The 11,769-nt window shown below is 41.8% G+C and overlaps 1 protein-coding gene across 2 annotated transcripts in view; it reads right to left on the bottom strand.

Annotated features, from left to right (window-relative positions):
- Positions 1 to 386: 386 nt before the first annotated feature.
- Positions 387 to 11,769, bottom strand: part of Pdcd6ip (programmed cell death 6 interacting protein) — a 53,975-nt gene continuing 42,592 nt past the window's right edge. For both annotated transcript variants that reach the window (XM_075964335.1, XM_075964334.1), the window contains exons 13-18: positions 9,282 to 9,530; positions 8,032 to 8,166; positions 6,885 to 6,979; positions 6,323 to 6,446; positions 5,299 to 5,483; positions 387 to 3,879 (exon numbers count right to left, since the gene is read on the bottom strand). In XM_075964335.1, coding sequence (XP_075820450.1) covers positions 3,705 to 3,879; positions 5,299 to 5,483; positions 6,323 to 6,446; positions 6,885 to 6,979; positions 8,032 to 8,166; positions 9,282 to 9,530 — 963 coding nt within the window. In that variant the 3' untranslated portion in view covers positions 387 to 3,704. The remainder of the gene's footprint in view (positions 3,880 to 5,298; positions 5,484 to 6,322; positions 6,447 to 6,884; positions 6,980 to 8,031; positions 8,167 to 9,281; positions 9,531 to 11,769) is intronic.

The raw sequence follows: 11,769 nt of genomic DNA, 5'->3' as shown, positions 1-11,769 counted from the left end.
GAAGATGAACATACTTCACTACCCCTTCTCCAATTAATGAATATTGTAATAATCTTGCTGACTTGTTCCAAAAATTAGACCAAAAATTGTCTCTAGAAGAAAATGCATGTCTGAAAGACCTGTGGCTGAATTGCTAATTAATGAGAAGCACAGTCCACCCATAACAATCAAATATGAAACAATCGAATTGCTAATTAATGAAAAGCACAGTCCACCCACAACAATCAAATATGAAACGGACAGCTACTAAAAGCTATCAGGCTTCCTTTTGCAGTCTCAAGTCTTGCAGGATGGATTACTGCCCAACCCACCGCTGTCAGGGCAGTTGTGGGAACTATGAAGCTGAAGGAGAAACACTTTAAATAAGAATTCATACTCCACAGAAGTAAGAATCTTTCAACTTTTATTTCTAGGATACATTCATCTGGAATCTTTGTTTCTTTACAATTTTCCCCCTAAGAGAAATGAATACAATAAAAATATAATCCAACTACCAGCAATGTTTGTAACCAGAAAGGAATCTAAAATCTCTGGTGTGATAATATAGGATATATTTTTTTAAAAAATATAAACTTCATACCAGAAATAAAGCCTGAATATTCTCTTTTGTTAAAAATATAATTTTCCTTCTTTGCTCTTCCACTTTATTCTAAGTCTGCATTTAAACCAGCAATGTTAACTCTTCTTGCAAAGGATTGGTCCAGCTTGTGCCCTGTTCTACAGTGTGAGTCGACTAACAATTGCACAAGTCTTAGAAATGACATTCCACGGGGCTGTTGCAAGGCTGCAAGACACCCTAGTCACTGTTTAAAAATTCCCATTAGCAAACTGAGGCCCATTCACCATTTTATCCTGTCTATGAAATTAGGAAATGTATACAAAGGAATGTTTTGCAAAATGTAAGCTCAATGGAAAAGAAAGCACCAGTCTGTTTTGACTAGAAAGGTTGCTGGCTCGGACAGAGGTGGGGATACAGCTGTGATCCCCACACTTACTGGGGAGCATGACTGCAAGGGTGTCAGAGTGTGGACTCAGGGGTGTCTCAGAGACTGGTTGCTGTGCAATGAGTGTCATGGGACTGTTTTTCTCAACTAAGGAAAAGACCAAAGAGCAGAACAAGGGGTCTCCAGCTCAGAGATTGACACCACATCCAGTGGTCAAGCCATTCCAGCCATCTGAGGATGGGAAATCCAAGTCGGATGGCTTTTCCCTGCTTCTTACTGGTTTCTCGGCAAAGCCTCAGCAGTTGGCAGGTAATTCATTTCATAATAGGCTCAGGAAGGCAACATAAATGGCCTGAGGGTGGGTACCTTAATTTAAGAAGGTAACAGAAAGTCTAATTATAAACACCGGTAATACACTAAAGCCAGAGTGGAACCCTCAACCTCCACGGAAACAGCACCGTGCACAGTAACTTCTACAGTACGCTCTCAAAAGCACAGCAAACCGAGCACAGGGTTAGAGTGCGCTGGCAATCCACCCCAATGAGGGCCGCCATCTTGTCTTCTAGGAAGGACAGTAGGCACAGAAAGAGGCTTAGGGACAGGCTTAGGGAGGCAAACCTAGCACTGAAGATCAATGGTGCCTCACCCCAGAGATCAGAGGAACATCCTGAGCAAATCAAGGATGAGAGACCTGGCAAGAGGTGACTGCCACACAAGAGGCTTCCCTAAAGAGCTGAGCTAGGTCACTGAGAGGGGCTGCCCTAGAGTCGGGGTCTCCCCCTCTATGCTGACCTTCCTCTGTGACCCTGCAGGCCCAGTGCAGTGAGGAATGGCTGCTGGCCTGACCCGTCCCTCTTTGGCTCTCTGATACATTCACCCTTTCCTTTAGACCTCCACCCCCGTTCCCCAAGAGAATATTCAGGCCATTTTGTTTGTTTGGTTGGTTGGTTGGTTGGTTGGTTGGTTGGTTGGTTGGTTGGAGGCTGTTTCGCATTGGTAAGGAGTATAGGCTAGCAATCTGGAAACTCCCTAACTCAGGGGATGTCTTTTATCAGTATAAGATACTCAAGTGGGGAGAATATAAAACTCAAATGCCATTTTACAGAGGACTCAAATAAACCCATCTCAAATGCTGAGTAATCCAAAACATTGAAGCTGAGCAATGGTATGTTTAACCGTTAGTTCTGCCAAGGCTAAGCTGTTGGACTTTAAGCCAATGTCCATACTCCAGGTAGTCAGTCATTGTAGTGAAGTTGCACATCTTTGTGTTTTCTGCATACAACAAAGTAGGTGATTTAAAATACACATTTGTTTAAACCAATTTACTCCCTTTTAACAATTGTATCTTCAGTCTTACATTTAAATATCCACCCAAATAGTCAATGAAACCAACAGTGGACTGTGACAGTATCATTCAGATGAGATGATAATGCAAAAAAAGGTCAGGTTAAACTCAGAAACCAAGCACAGATTAGAAGTCTGCTCATCAGAGCCCATGAGCCCCCGAGATCCTGCCTGCACGGCTTCCTGTCCAGGAGTCCGCTCATGTGTCTGCTCATGCACCTAATGTGCTGGGAGCCTCACACAGACAGAGCCCACTGAGCCCCTGAGATCCCGCCAGCACGGCTTCCTGTCCAGGATGCATCTCCTCAACTGCCAATGAGGCCTGCACAGCAACTAAGCATTGTCAGAGCAGACTCATGAGGTCCCAGCCTATTCCAGATTTAGCATACGTCCCCAAAAACTGTGCTGTTGAATTGCTCCCTGAATTACAAAATAGCCACAAACTTTAAAAAAATAAAAAAGAAGAAAAAGAAATTTTAAAAGGAAGGGTTAAGATCACATTACAGGTAAGAACGGGTGACACCAAGGACAAGAAAGGCACAGGGAACTTTCTACCACATCAGACAGCACTGTCAATGGCTGCTACTTATTTTAACCAGATTATGGGTGGGGGAAATGAATTATTACCAGAATTTGCACCACCTTCTTGGAAAAATCTAACAATGAAACATTATCTATATATACACTTTTTAATTTTGTATTTATTTGAAGAATCTTTGGTAACAACTGTGTGTCTCCCACATTACAGGACTTTTGAAAATGAACTTACTATTCGGAATATGAAAGATGAGCTGTAGAGCTAAGCGCTGCGCTTTCATATTGCAACCTTAAACCTGACCGCTAACTGGTGCTGGCCATGCATTTCAACACAGTACATTTAACCTGCGAACATACAAAATGAGAGGCTAATACCAGAAAGGAACAGACAGCAATGACAAAACATAACAATGACAACTGTTCTTAAGTAATTTATTTTTAAATTATAAGATTTACAATGCCTTGATTATGCAAAATATCATAATAGAAATTAAACTAAATCAATAAACCAAAAGAGAAATAAAACTTTTTCTTGAATATCAGTACTTAAGCCATCTTTGTTCCAACCGCATCTTATAAAGTACACTAATTTCAAATGTTTCACTTGCAGGTTTAATTTCTCATTTTCAATGTTTTATGAACTGTAATTTTTTTCAAATGCTATTATACCTAGTGTTTATACTGCAACAGCAGCAAAATCTCACGAGTGCGATCAAATGTGGAAGTGGGGCCCCAGACTTCAGCTTTTAGCCACAGACAGAAATTATCCACGGCAGTTGGTAGAGCAAAGTACGCTTGAGTGACCAGAACATGGCTTACAACACTGACGGCAGCTGCTGTCCTGTCCCTCTGATCTGAAACCGCCGGCATGTGGCAGCATTACTGCTGTGGATAGTAAGACTGTTGTGGGGGCTGAGGGAAGGGGTAGGTAGGCTGCTGGGGTCCTGGGTATGGAGCCTGTCCGGGGCTCTGGTGGTACACCGGTGTATACGGCATGTTGTACTGGCCATATGCGTAGGGGTTGTAGCCTAGGGGCATGGGCATTTGGCAATACCTGAGGATGAGAAGAAAACAAAACACTGGGTTGGTAAGTCAAACCCTGCAGAGTGAGGTCATTACTCTAACATCAATTTCAATAACAGCTTTTCATTCTTCTAGGAAAGAGAAGTGAGACAAAGGACTTGTTTCAAAAGAAAAGGCATCTCTACCATTAATTAAATCAAAGATTATCATGCTGCTAATACTATATATAATACTAAATAATAATGCTGACTCCCACTACTAAAGGAAGAATAAAAACAGAAACTGCCTATTTGAATGAAGTTCTCTAGTTCTCTGGCTATGCTCCTGCCCAGGGCTGGAGAGATGGCTCACTGGCTGAGAGCACTGGCTGCTCTTCCAGAGGATCTGGGTTTAGTTCCCACCATCACGAAAATAAGTAAACAAATAAATAGACATTCCCACGTAGAAGGCTAACCTTCAAAAACATCACGTAACAGTCTAAGTTTCCATATATCGGTTTACTAGATACTGAGATTCCCAAGTATACGCACATCAACAAGGCTTATGATCCTGGCTCCACATAAAGGCAGCTGGGGCACAGGTACTGAATTTCACACAGAAGAGATGTGTTTATACAAATGAAATAAACCAAGGACATTGAGCCTATAATTAGTGATACTAGAGAAGCTAAATAAGGAGAACCCAAAGAAAAACATATAGGCATCCTCCTGAATATTAACCTTCAGCAGGTGATGAAAGGAGACAGAGACAGAGACCCACATTGGAGCACCGGACTGAAATCTCAAGGTCCAAATCAGGAGCAGAAGGAGAGAGAGCATGAGCAAGGAACTCAGGACCGCAAGGGGTGCACCCACACACTGAGACAATGGGGATGTTCTACTGGGAACTCACCAAGGCCAGCTGGCCTGGGTCTGGAAAAGCCTGGGATAAAACCAGACTCTCTGAACATAGCGGACAATGAGGACTAATGAGAACTCAAGAACAATGGCAATGGGTTTCTGATCCTACTGCATGCACTGGCTTTGTGGGAGCCTAGGCAGTTTGGATGCTCAACTTACTAGACCTGGATGGAGGTGGGGGTTCCTTGGACCTCCCACAGGACAGGGAACCCTGATTGCTTTTCGGGCTGGGGGGGGACTTAATTGGGGGAGGGGGAGGGAAATGGGAGGCGGTGGCGGGGAAGAGACAGAAATCTTTAATAAATAAATAAATTTATGAAAAAAAGAAACTACAGAATTACTTAAAAAAAAAAAAGAAAGATGCAAAAAATAAAAATATATATCCTAGACATCTAGGAAATAGCTGTTCAGTTCCTCAAATATGCAACTGTAACATGATTTTAATTTCTGAGCAAGCCGACATCATGGCTGAGTCATGAGATCTGTGCTCAGAGAGGGACGAGCCTGTCTTTAGAGTAGTCATAGCTAGAAATTCTGTGTCACCGTCTTACCCAGGATATCCTGGATACGTAGGATACGGTGGTCCCTGAGCCTGTGGAGGGGGAGCAGACCCAGGGGTCTGTGGCGGTGCTGGTGAAGCAGCCCCTGCCCCTGTGGGAGCGGCAGCAGCAGGGGAGACTCGGTTTGCGGGAAGCACAGGAGGTGGAGGCCGGGCTGGAGGCTGAGGCTTCGCAGGCTGAAAGAGAACACAAGCGATGACAGAGTGTGCAGTGGCTCTCGACTATAAGAGGGAGAGCACAGGCATCCGGACTGTTCAACCCCCACTCTCAGACATCAGCCTACTAGTCTAGAACATGGCTGAAAGTGCTGACGTCTAGTCATGCTGTCTCCACCAACACCACACACACTACTGGGCCTACTGTCAGGCCCCAAATTCTCTTTACTAAACCTTTAAACACACAATTACATGAGAAGCGATAAAATTGAGCAACTGTTAATACTATTGCCTCCCTTGTGTCTGTAGAACCATTCAAAGCTGCCAGCTTCACAGGGCCAGCCCTCCAGACAGACATCAACACTCAGTGTGTCACCAAAACAATCATGCTGCTCCCTAGGTCTGGCGAATATCCACTCCAGTCCAAGATTCTTACCCACCTGAAAGAAAGGTCTCTGTGGTTGCCTTTGTGAACCAAATTCAAATCAAGGTTCACGTGCCACAGACCGTAATGAACTATTCATTCTCATCTACAACTCCTCCCGTCTTCGCATGTGGTTTAGAAAACAGGGGAATCTCAAATCTGCATCTCATGTTCTAGGTTTGTCAGCCATTTCTGAGGACATAATTGAGCTTCTTTTTCCATCACTGTTCTCACTTGGAAGTCCATTCTAAGGATATTGTTTCACTCAGGCTAAACATTTTTGGCAGTGAGAATTCATGAGTGCTGCTGTGTATATACACTAGAAGCCATCACAAGGTTGGACCCCCAACCACAGGTGGGGACCACCAGTTCCCTCCACTGCAGCCTTGAGCTGGCCAGCTGCAGGATAGGAATGCAGCAGGCCTGGCCTACTCACCGGCATGGTTCTTGGAGCTGGAGTTGGAGGCGCTGTGGCGTGTCCCCCAGCAGGAGAGGACTGATATGCCGGAGGAGGGATGGAAGGAGCGCTGGGCTCTCTGGCAATGCTCTGCTGCAGATCCCTTGTGAGAGGCAGAGCGTTAAGGTTAACACCATGAAGAAACACCTGTAAGATGTTACCTCCTTTGTTTTTCTTCACATATTAAGCAAGCATGCCTCCAAATAATGAGAGTATTCTAGAACACGCTCCTATTCTTGCCTAAAAAGTGCATCTTTAATCCTGCGGCAAAACAAAGGATGACTCTGCTTCTGAGACCAGCAGAGGATAGAGTTCTTTCAGACGTCTTCATTGTAACTAGAATAAGGAACGTCTTAACCAGGCAAGCAGTCTTAGAAGATTGTTTTTTATCTAATAATAGTTAATTACAAAACAAAAAACTAGTAACACACTCTGTGAAATGCTCAGAAGACAGAGGGCAATTACTGTGTTAGCACTACACAGTTCATTCTAAACACAAGGAAGCAGCTTAAGTACAATCTGACGCACAAAACAAACTCACTTCAAGAGCTCGTCTCTCTCTGTCTTCCGTGCAAACACTATGTCACTGCATTTGTTCTGGAACCTGACCAAGATTTCAGTCAGCTCGTTGTAAAACTATAAGCAAAGAGCAAATACAAGAAATAAGTAAAAAGCAATTTTAATCTAAGGAAAAATAAATTCTAACAATAATTTAATTTATCAATGATGCTGGGGCTAGAAGGTAAAATTGTTCACATGAAATACATTCATACTATCAACTGAATAACTTAGTACTAAATATAACCCAAGATTGATAAAGAAAATAAAACTAAGGAGATCATGTTCACAGAATACTGGCACTAAATATTAAATAGCTGTAAGTTACAAGTTTTATAACTGTGAATATGTTCCCAATCCCTACATAAAAACCAACCTCTAAGAGATGACTCTAATTCTATCATCATGCTGAGTTAAACCTGTACAGTAACTATGAAATACGGGCCGTCACTGCAGATAATACCCAAGGCTCTCTAGAGAATTCTTCTTATCTACTTGAACAAAGCATTGAGTCCTAATGAATGGCATCTTACCCTGCCGCACCATGGCTTTACAGTGCTATCTATTCACAGACTGTTGAGAACAAATACTGTGTCTCATCAAGGTAACTTTATTCAGTAACCATTATAAAATTAAGAACCGGAAGAAACTTTGTATCTTAAAAACTTAAAAATCACTTTTCTCAAAAACAGAACAATCATGGAAAAATATATAGCTAAGCATTCCTCTAAACCCTTTAAAGAACAAATCAAGGAATGCACTTAGAACATATCTGAAGACTACTTTGATACTCAGGAAGTCTGTCTTCATCACACCACCATCACAGGAGATCAAAGCCATGTGTCCCCTCCCACCACAGATCAGTCCCAGCTAGCCCTAAAGAAGATGTCATTGGTTTTGATAGCTCTAATTCCTGCTACCTGCAATGCGTAAGTCCCTTCTCTACACAACTTATTCTTCAAAGCTCCACCAAATGTTGCTGCCTCCGCTGAGCCTTCTCTCTCTGCAAGCCTGACAGAAGCAAAAGGCAGTAAAACCAGCAAATCAAATGCAGATACTTGATCCAACTGGAACTATCAATAGTATCCCATCTGTACCTATTATCTCTAGTCTCTCATGTGCACGCATACCTTTGTGCCCTCCTTCAAGTTAGCTACAAGTTCAACAAAATTGTCATATGCAGTTGCCAAGTTCTTTAGAACTTCTTCTCTCAAGTTAGCTTCATTGTTAGACTGCTTCATTTTAGAAAATTCTTGGTGTGAGACCTTGGTAAAAGAAACAAAGTGTATATTTACTTATAAATTTAATTTAGCTTTTCTTTCATTTATTATTTTGGGCATACAAATGTATGTGTGTAGGTATGCATGTGCCACAGCGGACAAATTTCAGGAATTGGTTCTTTTCTTCCACCACATGAGTCCCAGGGATCGAACTCAGGTCATCAGGACTGGTGGCACACACCTTTATACCCCGAGCCATCTTGATAGCCAATAAAAATATTTGTACTGGGGCCAGGTGTAATGGTATACACCTTTAATTCCAACATTGGAGAGGCAGAGACAAGCAGATCTCTAAAAACACCAAGCCTGTCAGGGCTGCATAGTAAGACCATCTCAAAGAACAAAACTAAAACAACAACAAAAAAATCCATTGATCTCTTTTCCAATTATGAAATCATAATTACTGGTATGCAAAATTACAAGAAATACCTGGAATTTCTTTGTGTCACATAAACTGTTTTGACTTTTTTCTTAAGTAAAAATATCACAAATTCAATAATAGCAAAACATAATTAACAATGGTTACCAATTTCTATCAGTCTATAACACAAAAAGCACCAAGATAGAACTGATTATTTTAGAATACTTTTACCACAATAGAATTCTGTACATTCACTGATAAAATGGCAACATCTCAAGTTTGATACACAGCTAAAGTCATGTATTAGCCCAATCATTCTGCAGGCATTAATGATTCCCACTAATTTTGATTCTTCCCTCCCTACAGACAACAATAAAAAGGAATCAAATAGAAATGATTTGGAAAACATGTTCTCTAAGCAGCATGTAGCCAGAAGTAACTTTGTTTCTAGTACTAGAATTGAACCTGGGACCTCACACATACCAGGTGAATGAGACCAATGGGCATTCTCAGTCGTTACGAGTGCATGCTGCTCTTCAAGGTGACACACAAGGATGGCAAGTTTGAGATTCACCTGTGTCTCACAGTGACAGTGAGTTCCATGCCAACCTGGCTGTAAAGACCCTTTATTTTTGCATACTATGCAGATATACCATACTCTCCTCGGTGAATTCTTCATTTCACATTCTTCAATGGTCATAGATCTGGCACACACATCCTATTAAATATATAAATGTACCTGGATATTTTTTAGAAGTCCCTCCTGTTTCTTCAGAGACTCTTGAACTTTAGCTGTTAGACCACCATAGATCCGATCCAGCTCAGTGACAGAAAGAGCCTCCTCATTTATCACGCCATCCTGAGCCAGGGCTGTCAAAAACTTGCTTGTCATGTCAAAATTCACTGACTTCAGGTCATTCTCAAGACCCTCTCTTTCCTTCTTTAGTTCATCAAGATTTGACAATAAGGATTTTAACACATTTACAACCTAAACAAAAAACACACGCATGGTCACTGGTAGGACATCCCTGGACACAAAGTTCAAGGCTGAGGAACACAATCCCTCTGCACTACCTCTTGAGAAATGAGCATTTCTTATATTCAAAATTCAAAATTTTTGGTACTGGAAATAAATGGACCTATCAAAGTAAAACAGTTACAGCAAAGAAAATATTTCAAACTAGGTTTGATGATGCAAGCCTTAATCCCAGCATTGGGAGGTGGACGCAGGTGGACGAGTTTAAAAGTAAGAACAGCTTGGACTACATAATAAGTTTCAGGACAGCCAAGGCTACAGAGAAAGAGGGGGAGGGAGGGAAAGAGAAAGAAAGGAAGGAGATAGGGAGAGAGAAAGAGGAAGGGAAAGAGAGAGAGAGAGAGAGAGAGAGAGAGAGAGAGAGAGAGAGAGAGAGAGAGAGAGAGAGAGAGAAAGAGAGAGAGAGAAGGAAGATTAGCTTTCAGGGCTGGGAATACAGTTCACAGTGTTCAGCTTGCCTAATATGCATGAAACCCTGGATTCAATCTCCAGAACCACTGTTTCAAAAAAAGAAAATAATATCTCACCACTGAAATACCAGTAATCAGCATGACAGACTTAGTTACTGTATAACCAGGGCAGGTAAGTTCCTGGAAAGCTAAATCTTCTCATTTGCAAAATGAAAATCGTGCCTATTTCAGGAACACTGTAAAGATCAAGGTGATCCATATCAAGTTTTCAACATAATTCCCTCCCTCTGCAGAGGCAGAGCTCACCACAAAGCCATTGTTACCTGGTACTTGAGATCTCTAATTCCCAGAACAGGGCAGAGCCCACCATGCAGCCATAGCTACCTGGCACCTGAACTTTATGGAACAACTACAAACCTTGGGCACATTTTGAGCTCCATAGAGGCTTCGAAATCTAAGCATTCAGACAGTTTTTTTTTTAAAAAAAAAATGTGAAACAGATCAGAAGTCTCATTTATTTAGTAAATTTAAGGTACCTCTTAAATATGTGCCGTATTTTTTATTGAGTCAGGTGTAGTAGGGCATATAAGTTTAAAATGTTAAATATATAAGAGGGCTGGGGAGATGGCTCATGGGTAAGCATTAGGGCCTGAGTTTGGATGCCCACAACACACCTCTGGTACATGGTGAGGAGACTTGTCAGTATTTGTAGATAAACATTCTCTAACTAAAAATCTAAAGAGAGCTAGAGAGATGACTTAGAAATTAAGAGCACTTGGTACTCTTCCACAGTCTGCAGCACCCACATAGGGCAGCTCACAACTGTAACTCCAGCTTCAGGGTATTCAATGCCTTATGTGGTTTTATGTGTCAACTTGACACAAGCTAGAGTCATCAGAGAGGAAGGAGCCTTGATTGAGGAAATGCCTCCATGAGATCTAGCTGTAAGGCATTTTGTCAACTAGTAATCAATGATCAATGAGGGAGGGCCCAGTCCATTGTGGGTGGGGCCATCCACGGGCTGGTGGTCCTGGATTCTATAACAAAGTAGGCTGAGCAAGCCAATAAGCAACACTTTTTCATGGCTTCTGTATCAGCTCCTGCCTCCTGGATCCTGCCCTGTTTGAGTTCCGATCCTGACATCCTTCTGTTGTGAACAGCAATGTGGAAGGGTAAGCCAAATAAAACCCTTTCCTCCCCAACTTGCTTTCTGGTTACAGTGTTTTGTTACAGCAATAGAAATCCTAACTAAGACACCCACACACAGACAGGTACACCTACATATAAATAAAATATAATAAAAATAAATCTTTTTTTTAAAAAAAAAAAAAGAGGAATGGGTATGCCTACAGTCTTTAAAGTGCCTGAGTGTGGTTTAGATCCCCATGTTGAAGAAGTAGCTCAGTACCATAGACAAAGCCCGGAGTTTCATTGAACCAACTGTGCAGAGCTTGCCAGTAATGCTAACATTATTATCCACACTGGACCACAAACTGAGATAAATAATGGGTGTCTAAGATTCATTTGCTAATTTTTCAAAGTACTTAACAAACTATCTCACATAGTAAGCGTTGCTAGAATATATAAAATTATTCTATACAAAGAGAAATAAAGAACAATATGAACCACTTTAGAAATTTACAGTGTCTGTCTCTTGCCCAAGCTTATTTTCTGCGCACCAGGGAGCAGCTACCCTATCTGCATCACTCTACCTTACTGTGGGCACTGTTAGATTACACCTGCACTTTCTCTCTTCTTTAGGACTTCCCTAATCAGAGGCT

Source organism: Microtus pennsylvanicus, chromosome 3 (genome assembly GCF_037038515.1).
Source record: "Microtus pennsylvanicus isolate mMicPen1 chromosome 3, mMicPen1.hap1, whole genome shotgun sequence".
Classification (NCBI taxonomy): Eukaryota; Metazoa; Chordata; class Mammalia; order Rodentia; family Cricetidae; genus Microtus; species Microtus pennsylvanicus.
Note: the sequence above shows the minus strand (reverse complement) of the source record. Positions and strands in the feature narration are given on the sequence as shown.